This window comes from Halichoeres trimaculatus, unplaced genomic scaffold (assembly GCF_033239565.1).
Source record: "Halichoeres trimaculatus isolate MK-OKI-2021-1 unplaced genomic scaffold, fHalTri1.1 fHalTri1_scaffold_6, whole genome shotgun sequence".
NCBI classification, from domain to species: Eukaryota; Metazoa; Chordata; class Actinopteri; order Labriformes; family Labridae; genus Halichoeres; species Halichoeres trimaculatus.
Window position 1 is genome coordinate 35,871,493 of NW_027437184.1, and position 23,742 is coordinate 35,895,234.

Sequence of the window (23,742 nt, forward strand, 5' to 3'; positions counted from 1 at the left end):
ACAGCTGACTGCCCTCTCAGCATAACACACTGTCACACCAGCACAGACAGAACACACTCCATCACTCACACAGAATCTGCTCCTTGAATGACCTTTTAATCAAACTTTCACTTATAAATAATTCTGTGCTTTTGTGCCCTCTAGCAATTGAAGTAGCAAAATATAATGTTACATCTGTGTAGCTGACAGCAGCTTTCTCCCTTTACATCACTCCGTCAATGCGACAATGCAAAAAACAAACTTTACAAGTGGATAACAAACATCTTCAAACATCATCAGAGAACAGAAACAATAATTTAAAGAAGAGGTGTGGATGTAAAAAACAGAGTTATGTTTCAGGGGAAAACACATTTACAAAATGTCACAACACAAACTTCTTCCTGCCATCTGCTCAGTGATGCAGTAACATGGCCGAGGCTGCTGCTGTTTGAATGTGCGCGCCCCCTGCTGGTAGAGCAGAGTGCTGCACTTCATTGGCTTCCCTTAGCCTCCTGTTTGTAGAGCTTTACTGCATCGGCCTTCCTGCTCAAACTGAAACCAACAAAATATACGAGCGGCTCAAACCCTCTGAACACTTTGTGGTTTACATTCTGGAACATTCATGTTGAGTGGAAAAAAAGAAACCAAACAGAAGAAGAAGACATAGAAAAAAAGAGAAACAGAACATATTCACAATAATCATCATGAGCACTATTCACCGCCATACAGTTACAGTTTCTTACAACTTCTGACTAGTTCTCTAGCAGTCCACGCTCCCTGCAGGATGATGAGTTATTATAGTTTCTCCTTTGAGGGGATCCAGATATAGGGTCCTGAATGTTCCTCTATGACCTGTTTGCAGTAGTTATAAATGTCCTCTAAGGTGTCTCCTTGAACCAGAGCTGCAAAGCAAAGAGTGTAAAGTGACACATCACGTGGATTCAGAGCAGTCACACATGCAAGCCTCTCTAACATTAAAAGCTAACACCCTGATATCTGATTCAAATCCATAACAAAATACAGACTGCTACTCTTAGTACGACTACCGATGAACTGAAATGACCACATATATGTGAATATATAATGTGAATTTAAACTTCAAATTTGCATTTTTGCTGAGTAAAGGCGCTTTTCAACTGCAGGAACTTGCCCCAAGAACTGTGAACCTTTTTAGGAACGTTTTTGACAGCAGGAACTAGGGTCTAAATTTAGTTCTGGGGTAATTCAACTACCCATGAAAATGGCTGCGCCTGGGGGGATTGTACTTTCTAAGGGTTCAGAATCTATGGGGGCATGGCCTGCAAGCTATGCATCTCTGTTTCGTGGAGCAGCCACAGTGTTTTTATTTCCCCCCTTCCTTCCCTCAGCCATGATGGACCTGGTTTAGTACCTCCTGAACTATGGTCTTCTTTGAGCCTGATGGTGTGAATGTGTCTCTGTCAGCTCCTGGTGTTCCAGTTTAAAGAGTGACCCTGTAAACTGGAGACCTTCAGCTGAACATGTCAGTGGAGATCTAGTTTACAACAGATGTTCAAACACAGGAGAAGTCCTCAGGAATACATCCTAGTTTAGTTTTATATATGTGTCACCATTTCCTCATCAGATCAGTACTTAATGATGATTTTAACTGTCAGAGAAGGACGTATCAGAGTCGCTCTTTAAGCCAAAACACTGGTCAATCTCTGCCCTCTTCATGCTTTAGACGGTACCTATTGTAAAAACACTCGATGCAAACAGATTAACTGCTATGTTGCCTGCCTGTCTTCTTCACCTTTGCTGAATAACCCTCTTTGTTGTCGTACTGCCATCTACTGATCTGGTGGTGTAGTGCAGTTTCTTTTATTTTTTCTCCATATGTCAGATCTTTACAGATCTTTAGGGGTCTTCAGAACTTAAAGTGACGATGGGTCACAGGAACCATGTAATTCCTGGAACTAATTACTGGTCAAAAAGCACTTTTAGGTGTCTAATTTTGACCGTCAACTGTATATAGAGTGGACAGCGTGGCTCCTTCTTTTACCATTGTACGGTCTAGAAGCCAAAACACCCCTGCCACACGGACAGTCATATGCAGCCAGAGTCTGTGCAGTCGAGCGTATGAAACACTCAGAAAGAATCTGAGTGGAGCCAGGTGAGAAAAATATTTTGATTCTTTTCTTTGGAAAGTCTAATCTCTTCTTGGCTCTCCATCACAACGTATTTCACTGTTCCCAACAAAACTGCACAACAACAGCAGCTGTCAGTCATCGTTAAACCCTCTTTTTAACTTCTGATAACTATTGAAAAAGAAACTTTTCTTTAAAAAGAGGGCCTGACTACAAAACAGCCCAGTAATATCTTCATATCATTGCAGCACACAGAGTAAGAAAGATTTCTCCTTGGTAATTTTTTTCTTCTTCAAACTTTGACCACAACCTGTCTGGAATGATGAGGAGATGGAGTTTTTGACCCTATACTGCAGCCAGCCACCAGGGGGAGCAGGTTTGTGGAGAGCTCACTTTAGACCTAAGTGAGATGCGTCCATGTGTTTACAGTTTATGATTCTGACACAAAGTGGCAGGATAAAGAAAGTACAGCCTGGGTAGCAATCAATCAAAAACTTAAGCCAGGAGTCTGCAACCTGTGGCTCTGGAGCCTCATGCGGCTTTTTGACTCCTTTGCAGTGGCACCTTGTAACTTAAAAAAATATTATTAAAAATAAAGTTTTTTTTTATTTTTCTTATAGAGAGTATTAATGATAACGACACAGACACTAAATGAAATCATGATATAACATTTTGTACTAAAAATGCATCACCTCTTATAATAAAGCTTTATTTTTTTTGCATTTTTTTTAATTTGGGGGATTCTTTTTTTAAATTTTTTTGAATAAAGAATTGAAGAATTCCACATTTTTTGAAGATTTAGCAAATTTGGGGATTTTTTTAATATATATAAATCCTTCTTTTATGCAATTTTAGAAAGTTTTATCAATTTTTGGAAATCCAGAAAAACTTTAAAGATGCATTATTAAGGTTTTTTTTGTAAATTCATGACAATTCAGCATTTTTTTTTAAATATCAAAACTTTGCACATTTTTTAAATTCTATTTTTTTTATTTTGAATTTTTTTTTTTTCATTTTCCAACTTATTGAAATTTCATAAATTTTGCAAATTTCTTAAACCTATGATGTTACAAATTTCTGTTTTTTTTTTCTTAAATTTGCAAATTTGTTAAAAATAATAAATTAAGAAATCACATGTACAAATTAATAAAAACAAAAATGTCTCGTTAAGATAATTATTCACCTGATTTTACACTTTTTTGTCTTAATGTGAAGATAAAGTAGATTTTGTGGCTCCCGAATGATGTTCATCCAAGTGAGCTGAGGCAAAGCGGCTCTTTTGAAAGTAAAGTTTGCAGACCCCTGACTTAAGCTGTCTGCAAAGAGAGGTATTATATCCTGGTTCTGTTTAGTTTATTGGAATAGTTGTTATTTTGTATTGAGGGTTTTGCTCACAACACAGTAACACAAATGAACTAAGCTGGGCCCTGTTCTACGAAGCAGGATTACTGCCTAACGAGGTAGCTTTGAGGATAGGTTTCGGATTCCCTGTTCTACGACACGGGATCACTCCTCAGCGAGGCGAGTCTCCATGGCAACGTACGCTGAACGGCTAACCTGCTCCGGGGCAGGTTAGGTTCCAGATTGAACTCGCGGACTATTAAAACCCCGCCCACTGACCAATGAGCCCTCACGAAAAAATGGCTTGTCCGTTCTTAGAGGATCCCGTGGACATCGGAGCCCGACCCACTCTCTTTTTGGGATGACCACCTTTATGAAAGGTACCGGTTTTCCAGGGAGGGGTTGGTAGTACATGACACTTTCTAACGGTAGTTAAAGGGAATGAAGAACTCTCATTGCCGTAATAAGATCTTCAATGCCAACACTTGTGTTCCATGACAATATTTTATCGCCCGTATTAAAATTGTGACAGGAATTCATGTAGGGCTCATGTGGGCTACATATCACACAAAAAAATGTAAACACGATAGGAATGAACAAATGAATAAATTCATCTAAGAAATAAATTAGTTTGTTGCATGTTACAGTAAAAGTGCATGGTGAACAGTGCTATTTCAGGATGATAATGGCACAAAAGATTTTATTTGCACTACACCACTACACTTACGCATTTAGACTGTCAGCAATTTTCTGCCAGCACTCCTTCCGTGCTTTAGCAGCGGCGAGAGTGCTGCTTTTAACGTTAATTACATGTTTCACCTCGTCATACTTCCTCATGATCACCTCCTGCTCCTCCTGAGTGAAGTATGCGCTCCTTCTCTCTCCGCCTGCTCTGACACTCCAGACTGCTCCAAGTTCGCGATTGGTCAGATGCAGCGGGCTCCGCCTTATATTTGTGCACGCGCTCATTGCCTAGCTGGATCCACTTCTGAGGTTGATAACCAGCGTTGTAAAACCGTGTAGCGAGATTGCCGGCTACCGCGCTCAGTTCAGCGAGGTAGCTCCAAGGCTATCTCGCTAGGCTGAACTTGCTTCGTAGAACAGGGCCCTGCTCAGCAGAAAACACATCTTACAGTCTTTCTCCTTAGAGGCTTCATTAGTGACGTACCTGTGAAGAATTCACCAAACTCCTGCTCCAGCTTCATCGCCCTGTCAAACGTCTTCCTGGCTTGATCCTCCGTCAGTCTCTTATTCATGTTCCTGAACAAACAAACACACACACAGCTTCATTTCAGACAACGACAAATGCAAACAAAGTTTAAAGGAACACTCTGTGATTTTACTCAATTCCTGGATACTTTTTTAAGTGACCTGATTTTGCATGTATCACCATATAGTGATTTCAGAAACCAGGATATGTTTCTGAAAACTAAGTGACAGATTAGCAAAACAATATAGCATTTTGCTTCTGAAGCAACAAAGACATCAAAGAGCACAGTTAGAGATGGACCATGTTATGAAGAGAAGTACTCACATTAAGGAATCAATAGATTTGGGTTTGATGAAGATGGCGATGGGGTAAAGTTGTGCTACTTGTAGTCGTTTGATAGCGTTCCCAGACACATCCAGGATGCAGTGCTTCCCCTGTGAGTGAAGCCGAGAGAGAGAGGTTACATCCTCAAGCTCTAAGAAAAACCTGAAGGCTCTGAAGCTATGTGTGGAGCAAAAGGGAAGACCTTTGTGTATCCTCAGTTGGACCAGTTGAAAATATTCACCTTTGGTTTGTCATCAGTGTGAAATGAAACTTACATAGCTGGGCTATGACTTCCCTATAAATGTCTACAGAGAAAAAAGGATCTCTACTTTTGGGGAACACATCTGAATACTTTGAGCTTTACGTCGGCATGTTTTGTTTCGCTGTGGTGAGTCTCACCCTCTCTGCCACGTATTTCACAGACTGGACACTGGTTCCATACAGATTGTCGTTGTACTGCCCCGCCTCAATGAACTTGTGCTCTTGAATGTCCCTCTCCATCTGCTCTCTGGAGTTCACAAAGTGGTAGTCTCGCCCGTCCACCTCGTAGTCCCTCCTGGGCCGAGTGGTGTCTGCAGGAGAGGAGGGCTACAATGAGCCTTTAACAGATACAGAAAGAAAACGGCCTAAAACTGCTCTGTGGGGAACAGTCAGACCTCATTTCTTTCTCATGGAGTGACCATGACTGTTTGGATGAAAAAAAGTGCTGTGAAAGTACTGACGGTAGATAAGTAAACATCAGCAGCCCCATGACTGAATGCTTTAATGCAGCGTTTTGTACTTGTACTGAATAAATGTGTACACTGTAAAATATAAGTAAGATTTTACAGTTTTAACTGTGAAAATTGACAATACACTGCTTTTTTACATTGTAACAAATGACTGTAAGTTTACAAGAATTTCAACGTTAAATCCTGTTATGTTTAGATACAATGCTGTAAAAAAAATCCCCTATAAAAAAAACAGTAAAATGCTGGCCACCCTGCTGCCAGAAGTTTACTGTTATTTTACAGCAAATTATTTTTTTGTTGTGGTGGATTTTGGTAGAGTGAAGAGAGAGCACAGGGGATAAAAAACCCTGCTGAACAGTGAGGAGTTGTGTGGGGGGCACGGGCTGTCTGTGCTCCACTGTGTGGACAGGCTGCCTGTGCTCCACTGCATAGACCAATTGCCTGTGCTCCACATGGCATGTACTGGCTGTCTGTGCTCCTCATGGCTCAGACCACGTGGACAAACTAGCTGTCAGTGCTCCTCATGACACTTACTGGCTGTCTGTACTCCACAAAGCACAGACCAGCTGTCTGTGCTCCACATGGCACTGAACAGCTGTCTGTGCCCCACATTGCAGTGACTGGCTGTCTGTGCTCCATGTGGCACAGACCATGTGCCCCAATGACTTTTTCAGGGTGTTGGCCATTTTCAAATTGGAGAAAAAGAACCAGAGTTTTGTTTCTTTGTCAGTTAACTTTAAAATACCATTGTGTTCCCTCTTCACTCTCAGCTACAAAACCTTGTCACAACAAAATTTTCTTCACTGTGAAATAACGGAAAAACACTGACAGCAGGGTGGCCAGGATTTAACCATTAATTTAATTCATGTCCTGTAATCCAATATGCAGTATTGTGCTGTAAAAATAAATTGCACTACATGCACTGTAAAATAACAGAAAACTACTGTCCATCCCTGCTGTCAGTATTTGACTGTTATTTTACACTGACATTTTTTTTTTTTACAGTGCATAGCTCAGTCAAACACACAGCAAAGATCTGTGAAGAGACACAAACACTCAACCACAATCAAAACAAAGAAATGTCCAACTTTAAAGATATCCACTCACATCTCAGAGTGTGTGCTGTGAAATTTGAACAAAAGAGTAAAAACTGATCACCACCAAAGCTTTAATGCTACTGTTAGATAGTCAATGGGTGTTTTTTTATGTCCAACAGGAGTGGGATCAACGTTAGAGAAGTGGATAATTTGTTCAAATTTCACTGGATATCTTTAATGAAATGCTTTAAGGTCTCTACAGTAGTGAGGGAGTTCAAACACAACAACTTCAGAAATAAAGAATGAAGTCAGCTGATGCGCTCACTTACCCTCTGGCCCTGAGCTGTTAGCAGCTGTGATTGGTTTACATTGGAACAGAGAGGTGGGTAAATCAAACATGCAAAATAAAAAGTTTTCAAAGGATGACGAAAGGATGAAAAGCACAGACACACAGTGAAGAGATGGTGTCATGCATTACTGACGTGTTGTATTCATGCACATGCACAGACACAAAACCAGAACAAACAGCAGCAAGAGCTAAAAAACATTCTTTCCGTTTTCATTTTCATCATGCTGAGGAAGGAAAAAAACACTCCTTCATTCCTTTAAATGACTTACGTGGCACACAGGAGCCAAACTTGTCTGGGAACTCTGAGATCAGATCATCATTGATCCGGTCCTTCATGGGTCCGAGGATGATGATGGGCCTGGCATAATTGACTAGGGGACAAAAAGCAGAACTGAGTTTGTTTCTGTCAGACTGACTAAAATAAATCTTCATCATCTTTAGTGTGAGGTTCAGGATGTCTATGCCTCTTGGGATGACTTTTAAGAGACGTTAATAGTTTAGACTCTATAGCGCCTCCCTGAGCTCAGAGAATCAAACTGGCAGAAGAGAGTTTTCCTCCCCGTCCTGTCAGTAACTAGTTCAGTGGATTTCTTGGTCTGTCTGCTAATTTACCTTCCACTGATATGTCCTTAAAGTGATACTCCAGGATGGAAGAAGTTGGGTCCTATCACAAGGTTTAGGGCAGAAATTACCCCTACAGCAGTGTTTTTGTGCAGCAGAAGCCCAGAGCGCTCGCACCAAACACCCCCTCCCTGCTCCTCTGCTGGTTTCCTCTGCACTCAGACGGGGCCATTTTTTACTTGAACAAAAACACAAATAAACAGACTCCCACCGAAAAAATCTGATATCGGTCTGCATTCACGCTTTATTTAGAGAATTTTCAGCGCGTTACTTTCACACAAAACACCACTAAATAAGGCTCTAGTTCTCATTGTGTCTCTTCGTCCTGGCAGACTGCCTGCCTTTGTTTATATCTGGCACGCCGCGCGCGGACTGCTACACTAAGCAGTGAGCGCCTCGTAGCCAGCTGTGGCTCTGCAGCGGAGGTAGCGCCGTTTACGACACGATGAGAACTAGAGCCTTATTTAGCGGTGTTTTTGTGTGAAAGTAACGCGCTGAAAATTCTCTAAATCTAGCGTGAATGCAGATCGATATCAGTTTTTTTAGGTGGGAGTCCGTTTATTTGTGTTTTTGGTCCAGTAAAAAATGGCCCCTGAGTGCAGAGAAAACCGGCAGAGGAGCAGGAAGGGGGTGTTTGGTGCGTGCGCTCTGGGCTTCTGCTGCACAAAAACACTGCTGTTGGGGTAATTTCTGCCCTAAACCTTGTGATAGGACCCAACTTGTTCTATCCTGCAGTATCACTTTAATATAAGAATCATAAACTTTGCTGGTTCCAAAGCATTTTCAGTGTACTCAGCTTCACCCAGGGAATCCTCTCTGTGTCACAGGCCAACAAAGGCCATATCATATGTATAGTTCTCTGTGTCAGCCATGTTTGATTGCTGTGTATCTTGATCATTCCTGTGACAGAGAAGCCTGAGGAGACAGAGGACTGTACGCTGAATGATGTAGCCGCAGGTGTCTCACAAACAGGAACTACACCCAGAAGACTGTTGTTTGAGTCCATAGACCAGAAGATCGTTTTATCCTTAGCCGTTTAACAAACAGCTGAGATACTGAGTCACAGTGTGAGTTTGGAGTTTCAGATTTATCAGCTTTTATTGACACACTTTCAGGAGAGTAACTTACTTTCATGCCTCATCACAGGTTCATATGAGATAATGATGTCGTCTTGACTTCCTAAAGGAGCAAACAGTGAAAAAAGGGTGAATTTAAAATACCACTCAATATTACAAATTAATTCCTCTAGTCTTGGTAAATACAGCTCGTGCAAGATAAAACAATTTACATTCTAACATTTCACATTTAATCTGCTCCTAATGCTCTTATATTTTGACAGAAGTATTTTTATTTTCTTGTTTCTCCAAAAGGAGTAAACCACAGATCAGGGGGAATAAATAAACATGCTAATAGAGATTTTTGAAGATAGCCAGAGCATAAGGTGTCTGGGTGATAGGAGTTACATTTAGCTGCCTCAATGACTTCAGGGTTGAGATAATGAATTACATACATGTACAAAACATATATGAAACGTTGAGCTCAGGTGTAAAATATCAGAGTTCTTATTCATAATATTCATATAAACATGATCAAAAGCAGGACTTCAAACCAACACGCAGAGAAACATGGAGGAACTTCTGGTAACTTCATGCAGACATGCATTAAAGCCATCATTCAGCAGAGTCATGTCAGTCAGGGCTGCAGAGACAACAACAGTCTGAGGTCTGAGGTCTGTGAAGCATGCAGAGGAGAAACTGAAGCTCCAGCAGGAGGTCTGTAGAGTCTCTGCATCCAAATTCACACGCACACACACAGGATGTGTGACATGGCCATCCACACTCACCATGCATATCTAAACACAGCGTTAAGTTTGGATTTGAAACCTCTCCTTTTTCCTGGACTTCTTTCGCTTCCTGAGACTCACGTCTCGGCACAAAGCGAGCAGAGAAACTAAAACCCTCACATTGTCCCTGAGCTCACTGAATGTCCTCATCTCTGTCTGACAACTGAGAAGCAACAGATCCGACAGACGCAGCATGCACAGCTGGCTGAGGGTCGGGGGGTCGAGGGGGGTCAGACATGGAGTAGAAATCATTCATCGACCAACTTACTGAAGGACTTCGTCCCATACCCATCATCACCCATCCCCAGGATGTCCTGTGGGTCATCCACAGAGAGCCAGAGCAGAAGAGACAGAGAGAGACAGAGGGAGGGAGGACGACAGCCGCAATATGAGCAAAGGTTGAAGTAGAAACTCTGTCAGTCACTGAGAGGCCAGCAGGGGGAGCCAGGTACAACATCATCAAACTGGTCAAATAAGCAAGCAGCAGTGATCTGGCTCCTCCTGTGGACGGATCAGCACCTGAGTCAGATCCTCTCTGACTGGGAGACCCCCTGAAATCCACCTGTGAACACCTGACAGGTCTACATGTGACCTACACGTGACCCATACTGAGCGCTGCGAGAAGAACATGTGTGTTTGTGAGCTTACTTACGGTCTGAATCACTGCCATCCTGCTCACCCTCTTTGTTCTTGTAGAATGGAAACTTTCGTGTAAAGATGAAATTCTTTTTACGTTTGTCATTGAATGACTGTGAAGGGAGAGAAAGCACGGAGCAAACAGGCACATCTGTCACAATCATGCAGACAAAACAGCTGACAGCAGACGGTGGGACATCAAGAAGCTCTGAGACGTGGATCTGTCTCCTCTTTGACTGAATCACAGGAGAGGAAACACGTCTGTTTTCAAGCTAACTGTAAAACTGTTTAACACCTGAGGTCATGGCTCTGCAGGTCTCTGTGCTTCCTGATGTGCCACAGCTGCATCAGAGTATTCAAAGTAAAAGCATGGTGAGAAAGAGGGAGAAGAGGAGTTACTGGGATTTAGTCTGAGAGCAGAGAAAACACATGCAGCACTGGAGAGAAGAGATGAAGATCAGAGGATAAGTTTTAGCTTACTTAAGTTCTTTGTACAGCAGCAGGCGACACAAACTTTAAAGCGCATTTCCTTCTGGAGCATACACGTGCTCTTTAAATGCTGCTTTTTTTTAGGTGTGATGAAAGATGAATATTTCAAACACACTGAGAGATTGTTAGAGCTGAAACTGTATTTCAGCCATCAAAATCCTAAAGCTGTTGTTTAAAAATTGACCCTGAGAAGCTCCCACAAAGACTGAGACCATCTTAATCTGGATCCAAAGTCTTGAAAATGTCCTGATTCTTAGATATGACTTTGAGCTTAGCACCAGGAGCAACTTTGAGCCTTGAAGAGGAAGCGAAGTCCCGCCCTCAAATGTGTTGAGCAAATCAAGGTGTATATCCCCGTACCTATACAATGACACATTCTTTGTCCATGTTCATTGAAATGGATTGCAGAAAATTAGTTTTTGTTCAGTTTTATGAGTTTTTTTCCTGAGATTTTAAGTTTGAAAACTGGTCAAATGGTGTTCATGAGGTACACACAACTCTGACACATAGTATCCTGAGTGGCTGGGCAACAGTGTGTATTCTTAACCCTTTTTTAACCCTTCTTCTTTGGATAAAGTTGTGGAGTAGACCACAACAACAACTTGAATAAAATGAAGAAAGATGTCTCCACCTGTTTTAAGCTGACATCGTATTTGAGGCAAAAGATTGTGACTTTGCTGTAAAGAAATATAAAGTTATCTCTAGAATTTCTAACATTAGCTTAAGTTGGCCTAACGTTAGCTCCTAGCTGCGTTGTTCATCATGTCTCTTTGTTTGTTGGGAGTTCATTGGCCTGTTTTGTTGTAGTTTTTGTTCTTTGGTGATCGTACATCATTGTTCGCTGTTGTCCAAAGGGCTCTAGTTAAACTAACATTAGCTTTATTAGCTTATCTGTAATAGTTGAGATAACAAAGGTTGGTAAACATTTTTTCAGAAACGTCATAGCCACTGTTGTTGTGTAAACAGTAACCCAGAGTTTTCAGTGGAAATGCTGACGTCACACTCGGCTTGGCATATTCAACAGTACTGTTGTCATGATCGACAGGGACTATCATGTTGTGCCTGTTCCCTGAATCAGCTGACTGTCTTTCAACTAAGGGGCCGTTTACACGGCGTTTTAGGGTGAAACAATTTTTTTTTTGCGTTTCAGCCTCGCGTTTACATGGAAACAGCGTTTCAGCCGACCTAAAACGCAAACTTTTGAAAACAGCCTCCAGAGTGGGATTTTTCTGAAACGCTCCCGACACCGTTGCCATGTGAACAGTAAGCCGGTGTTTTCAGCGGAATTGTAATGTCACACTCTGCGCGCGCATACAACAGGACAACAGTACCGTTGTTGCGATCGTCGCAAACTACCGTGTTGTGCTTGTGCTGCTCAATCTGCTGAATCTGCTGACTGTCTTTCAACAAAATGTGCATCTTTTGCTCCACTTTTTAACTTAGTATTCCCCAATACACAAGATGATCAGCTCAACTCTAATTCGGTGGAGATCTCCCAAAAGCGGCTTCTGGACAAGACAGTTATAGCACCACCTACAGGCCTGGCATGCTTACTACAGCGTTTTCAGTACATCAGCGTTTCTGCGTAAATGCAGATTTTTTTCACTGCATTTTCACAGCGTTTTAGCGTTTTCAGATGAAACGTTGTCATGTAAACGGGACCATCTGTTCCTCCACTTCTGCTCTTAGCATTTACCACTACACAATGTGTTGATGGTGTTTTTTTTTTTTGACAGATTGGATACACAGTGGAAAAAACATTATGGAGTCTATAAGTTTGAAGCCTGAACATTGTCATAGGAAAATGGGTCTATACAGAATTTATCATTATAATTTATGAAAAACAGATTTTCTTTTAACAACCATATCAGGTCCCTTTAATGTCTGAACCAATGAGCCTTCTGCTGGGTCATCTATGGTTCCCAAAAATGGGGGTCAGGACCCACCTTGGAGGTTTTGAAAAGTTTTCTAAAGTTGATAATTTAAAACGATGAAACATTTTGTATTAACATATGATCAAATCTTCACGTCTTCATGTCTGTTACTGTCCCCATTTGATTGACCTGTTAGCCTATCCCCTCAGAGGTCTGAACCACCATGAGGGAAGAGGCCGTAGCCCAGTGTTTCTCAACTCCAGTTCTGGGGCCCCCCTGCCCTGCTCTGCTCGAGCCTGATAACGAGCTATTCATTTGAATCAGGTGTGCTGGAGTGGGGTAACATCTAAAACATGCAGGGCAGGGGTCCTCCAGGACCGGAATTGAGAAACACTGCCGTAGCCCGACTCCAGCAGCTCTTGATGGACTATTTTGGGGCTGTAGTCTGAAGAGGGTTGGAACCAGTGATCTACAGGTTAAGAGGTTTTAATGATCCATTACAGAAGAATAGCCTTTGACAGGCTCCTGTGAAAGTTGTGTTATAAGATTTGACCCATCACATCTAGATCTTACTCTGTAGACCAGTGTTACCCAATCCTGGTCCTGGAGACCCCTGCCCTGCATGTTTTAGATGTTACCCCACTCCAGCACACCTGATTCAAATGAATAGCTCGTTATCAGGCTGGAGCAGAGCTTGATGACGAGCTGATCATTTGAATCAGGTGTGTTGGAGTGGGGTAACATCTAAAACATGCAGGGCAGGGGTCCTTCAGGACCATGGTTGGGTAACACTGCTGTAGACCCTCAGGCCAAATGAGAACTGACACCTGATAATCCTGATCAATGGTCAGTACACACAGGGGTACAGGGACACAGGGTTATGGGGATACAGGGATACAGGCTCTAGACTCATCAGGTTTACATGGTGCTATAAACCAGACAGTGACTTACCCCTTTAGAATCAAACGACCCTGGCTTGGCGTTGAATTTTACCGTCTTCAGGCGTGCCCGCTCTTTCCTTTCCACCCTGACAATCAAAGAGTGATCATCAGAGACATGAGGTCAATTAAAGTGCACTGGAAAAAGGCTGATTTGTGTTTTGCAGCTCTGCAAGACACATGGTTGTTCTCTGAGTGATGTGACTTGATGATGATGGTAAAATAATTTCTAGATCTTGAGGAGTTGTTTTTATTATTATGAAGAAGAATACTTCATCATTCAGATAGCTGAGACTCAATCAGAGAGGAAGCCAGTGGTCTAACACTGAACTTCTAACCCATCATCCTCCACCTCCTCTGGTCCCCACAAACTCTGCTGAGGAATACATATAGTACGTGGTTGCCCTTCTCACCTTCTCTTACTGGGGATGACGCCCATTTCCTCACTGTCCCCGTGGGGGGTGACCCGGCGGGCCTGCCACCACTCGTCATCGGAGGCGTTGATGACGTGGAGGATGTCCCCGTACCTGAAGCTGAGCCCTTGGCTGGGGAGGCCACTGTCCTTTGACCTCTCGTAGTCAAACAGCGCCCTGTTCAAAGGAAAAGGTCAAGGTGAGGAACACAGCACACAGAGCTGTACACAGACCACTCCCACTGTGGGACGTCTTCTCTGTTAGGATGGATGAAAAAAAGCTCTCATTTGAATTAGAAACCTGGTTCTAAAGGGAGATGTCTGTGTGTCCAGACACTTTTAAAGAATCATGCTGAGCTTGTGTATAAATGAACAAACTCCTTAAAGAAGCAGAGTGACATTATTCTCCTGCAGTGCCTGTGCAGACTGCACACAGAGGACTGGGTCTGGTACGGACTGCTTTCATCCTGTGGACTCTCTGAAGTTATCCTGAACAGCCAGAAGTAGGCTGAATCCAAAAAAAGACTAACCTCACATAGAGCGATCTCTTCTGATTGGTTCGCAGGGACCCGGAGCCAGAGCTCATACTGTGGTTCATCATCTGCTCCCTCAGGTCATGGATTTTGGCCTCGAATCGCCCGTACTCTGCAAGACAAGATTAGAAAAGATCAGGACTGACAGCCAGGTCTGAAGTCAGGCTCCAGTACATGCTGGGGAGGGGAGGTCACGGCAGTGATGGTACTGAAAGCCTCCTTTACAGAGGGAGAGGGATGATCAGAGCTGGTTTTACTCTCATCTAAACCAGATTTAAGAGTACTGTGATGAGGAGAGAGGGTCTTGGTATCAGACTGATCAGCTGGTCAACAAACCTCACACTTCAGTTTACTCTCAGAGCTGTCCCTGAGGTCATAAACTGATTTCACCTGCTGCTGTTTTCCATGTTTATCACCTTAGTGTTACTGAATGTGACGACGTGCTTGATGATGATGTAACATGTCACTGTCTTTTTATGTTTCTTGGAAGGGATGAACGAAATTTGATTTCCCCTTGGGGATCAATAAAATATTTCTGATTCTGGTTCTGGTGATGATTAAAGCAGAGTCTCTGTAACAAATATAACAGAGGACCATCAAACCTAACCTTAATAAGAATAAAAAAAAATTAAAGAATAGAATAGAATAGAATAAAATAGAATAGAATTACTTTATTGATACCAAACAGGGAAACTGTTGTAAGTAAACTGAAAAAAAACTGATTGGTTGTTATCAATATCCTAAAAGTTTATGCAGCTTAATGAAAGCAAGTTTTTGCAGGGTTAATTTAAAACAGTAGACATTTATTACAGGTTTTTACCCAAACAAAGAGTTAAACTATAATGAGAAGAAAAAAAAGATAAAGGTCAAATTATGAGATCTAGACTTTTTGAAACTGCTGTTTTATCTCAATTTTTTTTGACTTTATTCTTACCAAATACCAACTTTTATCTCAAAAATAAAAAACCTAAGTCATAATTTTAAGTTTCCATTACATTTTGATTCATGGCCTGATTTAATTTAATTTTCCCACTTCATAATTTGTCTTTATTCTTTATTATTTAAATTCATCTTAAAATAATGAGTACCTTAATCATAATTCTGACATCAAAACTCTCAATATGACCTCAGTTTTTAATCTTTCTGACTTTTATTTCATTATCTACACTTCCTAGTTTTACATATTTGTCTCACAGTTTAATCTAATATTTTTAATTTTTATTTAATCATTCACACTTCCTGGTTTTAAAATTCTTTTTCATAACTTGACCTAATTTCTAATCATTTTAACTTTAAAATCACAACACTTGCTTTTTTCTTATTTGGACAATTTACCTCGAAACTAGGACTGTCAAATAAATGAGACTTTAAATGTCACAACTGGACTTAGCTGTTCAATAATTTGACTTTTGTCATAATTTGGACTCAAAACTTTATCATTTTTTCTCTCTTCTTATCTTTAAAAATTAAACCTCTTGATTTTGATCCAAAACATCACAATTCTGACTTTCCATCTCAACATATGACATTATTCTCATTTTATGTTATTAGAATTACTTTCTTTGTCATAATCTCATAATTTTGGCTGTTGAAACAAATTTGGACTGTCTGTTTCGTCACTTATTCTTCACAAAAAATTGACTTGGTAAGTTTCATATATTTGACAGTCTACCACATGATTTAGACTTGTCATTGATGAGACTTTAAACCTGCTAATTAGTAGCTTACACTTTGTGATTTGGACCATGTGTCTCTTAATGAAGACCTTAAATATTAAAATTTTCTCATATCTCATTTTCCTCACATACATTTTGGGATTTTTTTCTATTAGGGTCAAATCTATTTCCAAAATGAATCAATCTGATGTAAACGCCAGCTGAGTTAAACAGAAAGGATCTGAGTTGAGACTTGGTGGTGTGAGATTTTTCTTTTCTGCTCAGTGAAAACAAGCTTCAGGCTCGACTGAAACACAGACAGGTCTTTGATAACAAACCAACATGAAAAGCAGAAAGGACTCAATCTAAGACAAGCTGTCTGCTCCTGGCTTTAGAATTCAGAGACAAAGCTCAGTTTCTCTCTAGTTCCCTGCCGTTTTACACACTGGTCAAAAGAATAAAGATTAGATTAAACTAGGTGACACTGTGTTCATGTGGAGGAACAAAGGCAGCTCATCAGTGCTCCTGGAAGGTTTCCATTAAACAGAACTCCTCATGATCAAACGCCTGTCCACATCCAGGCTCCCTTTGAAAGCCCACAAACAGCCTGCAGCACCTGGTTTCTGTCTCTAGTTAAGGGATGTGCACTTGGTCTGACCCAGCAGGCTCTGGAGGCAGTGACGTCTGAGGTCATGAACTGAGCTGCTCCTGGCACTCGGGCTGAGGACGAGGATGTCAGGATGTAAAACACATCATGCTGCTGAAGAGTTAGATTCTCCTGACAGTGCAGTTACTCTCACCATGCCAGGGCCGGTCGCTCCAGGCGGGGCTGGCTCATCTGTCACTTGAAGAAAGTCAACATGACGCGCTCTGTCATGACACGATCACCACTGTCTGCACCAGAGAGTTCAAAGACCCACTCTGAACACGGCTCAGAGGACTCCAAATGTTGTTTCTGCGTTTTAGATCAAATCTAGTGAGCCTGCAGTCCAAACATACAGTTCTTCTATCTCAGGCTAAAACTTCATCACCACCATCATCATCATCATCAAACGACAAGTTTGGCTCCGAAAGCAATCAATAAGGCTGAGACTAAACTGATCCAGGGAGTGGATAATCATTTAAAAGAAATCAACAAACCCGACTCTGATCCTCCGTTAGTTTGACTGTCTCCTCTGAAAGGGTCTGTCACGTACCTTTCTGCATGTTCACTGTGGGCTTAAGTCTTCTGCTCTTATAAACTCTGCTCCTGCTGTGATCTCCTCCTCGCTGATCTCCAAACAGTCTAACTCTGAGAGGCTGCTGAGTGCAGCACTGAGGAGGGAAAGGAAAAAACTCTCTCCCTCCCTCTGTCTCTCTCCTATGGGTGCCTGTAAGCACAGGGGCGTGGATAAGAGCAGAAAGCACCTCACAGGGTGAATGTTTTTGATGCTTGTTTTATCCTTATGACAAATCTTGCTCATGCCTTTCTCATGTATCATAAATCAGCAGCTAAAACTCTTCACCAACACCTCAGACAGAACTGCAGCCTCCCTTGGATGTTTTAACTTTAAACTAAACCAAAAGAAAAGTTACTTTTGGGCTCAGAAAACTTGTTTATGTCTTACATTTAGTAAAAACTGTCATATTAGGTGTAATGTTAGCTTAAAATGAGAACTGTTTCTTTAAATGCTCTGTGAGGACTATTGGTTTGGTGTGTAACAGTGACACCTGTGGTTGGAATCGGTACTGTTTATTCCAGAATGAAGACACCATTTCCCATGAGCACTTGCACCCACTGCCATAAAGACCTGTCTCTCTCCGAGGTGTTCATTTATTTTGGAGAGCAAGTTTTTTTTTCTAACACTGGGGGAGAATGGGGTTGGTTATCACACTCATCACATCTCCCCACTAGAGGGCGCTGTGTCTCAAACTGTGGTAGTAATTTACAGAATTGGGATCAGAGCTCACCTATATAAGGCTGTTAGGCTTTTTATGCATGGACATGAGATGTGCAGCATCAGCATGAGTGAACATGTGTGGCTTTTTAACACTCCACAAGAGGTCCGTGGTGTATCACAAACACACGTCTTCCATAGTACTTAAGTAGAAGAGAGGAAGTTGTTTAAAACATTTGTTTCAGTGTGGTCTGAATTTCACACCAGGATTTGTTCATTATGTTAATCTCTGTGGGATGAATCATATAAATTCCAGGATTTTTTGTACTTAGGACACCAGGAGCTCCGGTTCGTCTGTGTGGAGATGCGCAGAATTTATTCATTTTTTTTGTAAAAATTCAGCTTCTCAGAATTTTCCTCTTGGCTTTTACACAGCAAATGTATAACAAAACAACTGTTACCTTTTAAAAGTTTGAAGGGAAAGCTGACTTAGATTGTTACTAGCTGGCTAACTAGTTGTTACATGGTTGTCTTGCTAGCAAGAAATTCCATCTGGGGTTGGTTGTCACATATGCATACGCCATGGTGCAATGATGTGTTTCCTGTTCATGTTCCTTACTCATTTTGTGTTAGGCTGCATAGAGTTGTCAACTTGTCACCAAGGTAAAGATTAAAGGTTAGTTCTGCCTTCTTACCTTCTTTCAAAGATTTTTCCTATTAAAATAACATTGTGACAAACAACCTCAAACTGTGTGAAAACCATCCCTGTGATGGGGCTGGTTGTCACCATGTGTCAGAGTCTCTTTGATTGTAATAATTTCTTTGTTACAGTATGAGAGGGATACACATTTCAAGCCATCACCTTCAGTGAAAAGTAGGAATAACTGTTGAAAGGTGTTTTGATGATGAGGAATTGACATTACAGTAAAACGTGTGACAACTAACCTCATTGTACTCTACTTCTCTTAGTTGAAGACAACTTTTCCCAGGATGCAAAAGAACAAGGTAATGTTTTTTTTTTTTTTTTTTTTACATCACACTTCTATCTGAAAGGTGACAACAGGGGCGTAGCTACAATTAGGCAAACACAGGCAGTTGCCTGGGGCCCCAAGATTCCCAGGGGCCCCCAAAGCATCTCTTAAAAACTGATTTATGAAGTTCACTTCAATTGAAAGCATTTCTTTTTTCTAAATCTTACTTCACATGCTTCAAAATACATCAAAAGGCTTAATCTTTAATGATGATTTTGGGAACTCCCCCTCCCTTCTTATTCAATGGGCTATTCCATGTTACAACACATCGGGGAATTTGATTCAGAAAGAAAATGGTAAAAAACACTTTTTCCCCATTTTTTTTTTCAACCAAGTTGGAAATAAAAACAATGTTGCTCTGAGATCTGAGATAAACATATCAGACTTTTAGGATTTTAAGGACTTTATCTAGCCCAGGAAACAGGATCATTTTCTCAAAATCAAACTTTTTGAGTTGGTGATAAACATTATTGTACAAAATCTCTTTTTTGGATACATAACTCACTGGACAGGGGGTCAAATAAAAATACATTAACTTTAAAATAATAGTACCAAAAAGTATGGTAACTGTAAATATCACCTCTTTCAGTAGATTTTTTTCCAGTTTTATGTTGTGCTTGATATTTACACATTTTTTCTTTACTAAATTATTTGTTTCAATATTTACCTATTGTAATGTTTTTCACTTCATACTTTGTTTGTTACTGTTACTCTTTAAATTCCCCACTGTGGGACGAATAAGCTGTCAATTGACCATAAAAGATTTCAAATCCAGGACAAAGTGGACTAAATTATGGATTCACTTTTTTCAAAATCAAACTAAAGTACAGAACTTGAGGAAATACATTTAGTTGTGTTAAGTTACCATGTACAAGATTAGCACTGTCTCATGCCTTGATTCTGGGAAAAAGACAGTGGACCCAGGGAAGGCCAGTCTAGCTCTGAGGAAGATGAGTTACAAGGACTTGGAGGGCCCCATTGACTGGGTTTGCCTTGGGCACCCAAACGACTAAATACGCCCCTGGGTGACAATAATGAAACTTTGTAAACTCAGTTTGTAGAAGGGTGAGTACACTGTGTTTTCAGTGTTCATCACAGCACGGTGCTCTGAGACATGTCCATAATGTGCAACGTTAGTGAATCCTGGTTATGTCCTGCCAGTCATCTACCAAGCAGAGCTAACATAACCTCACTCTTCATTGTATTGATGGACTCTCAAGTTTGATTAGGCCACTGCAGAATAACTGCTGACCATGGGTTGGAATGAACATTAGCACAAACAGATTAGCTTGTGTTAAAGTCCTTGGCTTATGTTTTAGCCTTTAGCTTGAGTTATAGCCTTAGCATGTGTTTTTGCCTTCGGCTTGTGTTTTAGCCTATAGCTCATATTTTAGCATTTAGCTTGACTTTTACTCTTTTGCTCGTGCTCCATCACTCTCCCGTCTAGCTGTCTTTTTCTTTTTCTGTCACACAGTCCAGCCTTAGTGTCCACCACAAAACTACTCCAACAAATCCCTTTCAGCAGAAAAAAAACACAGCTCTCTCTTCTCACTGCTAAACTTTGCCAACAGCATAGTGTCATCTTTGCTCTATATTTGCCAAATGAAGTATTATTCTCCAGGGAAATGTCGATGATGTGAAAATAGTATTTAAAATGATCCGATTTTAGTGCTGATAATGTAATTTTACGTCAGGGATCATGGACAGGCAAATATATAAAATTGAGGCTAATTCAAGATCACTGAGAAAGTCCTCACAGAACTTGTTACTTAACTAGTCACAAGTTTTCTTACCTCATTGACAGAGTTTGTTAATCTTTACGAGCAACCGCAGCATTAGTTTTTGTCTTTTAGTATCTTGAAAAAAGATGTTTTCTACACCTGAAAATTGTTACAAAACTACATGTAAACCTACTTAGGTTGTGATCTTTGCAGTGTATTTATTCACCCTGAATCCTCACCCACCACCTCCTCTGGAGCTGGAGAGTTCAGAAACCTGTACATCATGTAGTTTGGCGACTCGTCAGCTCTGGATTTCTTGTATAGACCTCGTTCTGTTCACTCAGTCATATGCAATAAGCCATAAAAATATTGTCAACTAAAACTAGTGCTGACAGATTATTAAAAAGTCTGAATAAGACATTTTTAAGATCTTAGATTATTGTTGGATTATTATTAAAAAAAAGATCCTAATCAGAGCTACAGACTGGTCGTTACAAACCTGTAGTTTTTCTGATTCATGTCTGTCATGTTGCTCTCTGAGCCTTTCTCTGCTGGGTTTGTTTTAAAGCAGTAACACCTGACCACCCTCTCACATGCAGGTGCTCGGATGTGGCAGAGCTGCAGCACACATTCAGCCACTGCCTTTGTAGCATGCATACAGTGCAGATACTTGTTGATCAGAAATAAGAACGTGTAGCTTTTCAGGCTAAAAACAAGTTAGCTGAAAAATAAACAGAAAAGTTTGTGTTTTTGTTCTCTATAAACAGGTGGGAGGGTTTAGAAACGGCTGAAGTAAAGAATAAAAAGAAGGCATACAATAAGGGCAAAGAATACTTGACAAAGCCGTAACGTGAGGCGTGGAGGGAAAGAAGAGTGTGCACACAGTCTGGATGTCACAGGCACAGAACAGGGGAAAGTCAGGAGGGTTTGGAGCGTGCATGTGCAGGAGGAGGATCAGGTGTGCACAGAGACTGTCTGTGACCACATCAGTGTTCCCTCTGAGCAGAGCTCTGGACAATGATGCTAAAAGTCAGAGCAGCCACACGTGCCAATGGCACAAACCTGGAGCAGGAGAGTGGGCCCGTCTCGGGGAGCAAAGAGCAAGTTCTGATGGGTAAGAAGAGAAAGTGGATGTTAGTGTCAGAGGGGAGCAGGGCCCAGCCTGTCCACATGGAGGGAGTCTGGGTTCATTCTGGGTCAAAACAACAGCTCTGCAGCTTCTCCTGGAAATAAACATCAAAACTGCTGTGATGGCTTCAACATTGAGCTTCAGAGCAATCCAGGTAGAGGTCGTTTATAGTGAACATATTCCAATTTCATCAAGTTTAAGTGTGTTTTTGTCCCTAATAGGTTCAGGCTGTTTCAAAGAGTCTAACACCATTCAGTTTGTTTTCTACTGAAACATTTTTAAAAAACAGAAAAAAACTTCACGCTTGCTTTGACATCTCAGACTCCTTGGTGACTGTTACTGCTTTATGCCTCACTTTATTTGTTTGTATCGCTGTGAGACTTTAGTGTTTCAAATCAGTGGTTCCAAGCTTTTATCCAAACAAAAATACAGTTTAAATTGGATCTAAAATCATTAAAATAAAACATGTTTGATCAGCCCCCTTACGTTGGTTTTTGCTAAAACACTGAAACGATAGCGTAAGCAGTGCTAGAGAAGTTAGCATTGCTACAAAGGTTAGCATTGATTCAATGGGTCCCCTGATAAAGTAGCTTTAAATAGCTTTCTTGAGGTCACCCTTTCAACACATTCAATCACTGACAAATATGCTCTGTACATATATATATATATATATATATATATATATATATATATATATAAACACTACATATCACTTTCATACACAGTATGTAGTAGAGGAATTCGAAAACAGCCTGCGTTTTCCTTGTTTCATCACACGTGTCTTTGCTCCACTGGTTTCCATGGTAATGGTAAATCTCCATTCATTTAAATGGGAGCGAAATAAAGGAATCTTTTTATTTCCATTGGTCTGAAACTGCAACATAATTTAATACAGCCAAAAAAAATTGTGATATAGACCTGAAAAGTCATAGCAGCATAGTCCTTTTTAATGGGAAATGGTCAATCGACAAGTGTTGTTTACACATAAACATCTACTTTATTGACTTTAGATGTTTTTAGGTGTTATTTCTGTGAACTTAATATTATCTATATATATTATCTATATATTATAATCTATATATTACTTTATATTATCTATATTATCCATCATGAGCAGAGCTTTCATTATAACCCAATAGAGACTCTGTAACAAAATTTGAAAAAATGCCCCAAAAATGGCCAAAAACTCCCCCCAAAAACCCCTAATAAATACTAAAAGTGGCTGCCATTTTGAATTTGAAGGTTAAGATAAGGTCAAATCATTATGTTACCCTGAAATATGTGTTTCTTAACAAAAATAAGGTCTGAAAACATGTATTGCCCATCATTGTAGGTCAAGTCTTTAAAAAAATCATTTCTACAACAGCCATTTTGGATTTTGGACTCCGAAAAATTTTCCCCGTGATTTTAAAAAACACACCCCGGCTCAATTCGATTTTTAGTCCTCCTAGATGACATATCCATTGAGAAATGGACCTTCGCTCACTGTCACGTTTCGCTCCAAAATGAACCAACTATATGGGTTGACTCATTTTATACACATCAGCTAAATTAAGTATTTAAGGGGTTTTGTTTGTTTTTGTCTGTTTTTTTTTTTTTTTTTTTTTTTGGCCTATAAGTGTATTCCCACAGTAGGGCATCATCAGCAGTGCTTTTCAGGGGTCACAGTCCTAAAGGTTTGAGAAGCTCTGTTTGAAATGATCAGCACAAACGCAGAACAACACGTTTAACACATCGAGCAGCTATAGAAGATGAAATGTTTGTCTGTGGAGGCCAGTTTGTTTCTTTTTCTGGAAAAAGAAGAAGCTCACTGTAGCTGAAAGCTTGATGCCTGTTAAAAGACAAACTGAGTCTTTCAGGGACAAAGAAAAATCTTTTTCCTGACATGGTTTTTCGGATCAGTTGGC

General features: G+C 40.6%; 1 protein-coding gene across 21 annotated transcripts in view; it reads right to left on the reverse strand.

The window, feature by feature from the left end:
• Nucleotides 1-325: 325 nt before the first annotated feature.
• dlg2 (discs, large homolog 2 (Drosophila)) overlaps nt 326-23,742 on the reverse strand; it is a 240,764-nt gene continuing 217,347 nt past the window's right edge. For 11 of the 21 annotated variants that reach the window (XM_074671433.1, XM_074671434.1, XM_074671426.1 and 8 more), the window contains 11 exons: nt 21,769-21,813; nt 14,420-14,534; nt 13,891-14,067; nt 13,491-13,566; nt 10,193-10,289; nt 8,826-8,876; nt 7,346-7,447; nt 5,359-5,531; nt 4,960-5,069; nt 4,594-4,685; nt 326-881 (listed from right to left, as the gene is read on the reverse strand). In XM_074671433.1, the coding sequence (XP_074527534.1) occupies nt 775-881; nt 4,594-4,685; nt 4,960-5,069; nt 5,359-5,531; nt 7,346-7,447; nt 8,826-8,876; nt 10,193-10,289; nt 13,491-13,566; nt 13,891-14,067; nt 14,420-14,534; nt 21,769-21,813 (1,145 nt within the window). In that variant the 3' untranslated portion in view covers nt 326-774. Of the gene's footprint in view, nt 882-4,593; nt 4,686-4,959; nt 5,070-5,358; nt 5,532-7,345; nt 7,448-8,825; nt 8,877-9,808; nt 9,855-10,192; nt 10,290-13,490; nt 13,567-13,890; nt 14,068-14,419; nt 14,535-21,768; nt 21,814-23,742 lie in introns of all 21 variants that reach the window. The other 10 variants (XM_074671435.1, XM_074671436.1, XM_074671438.1 and 7 more) reach the window with 3 other exon arrangements.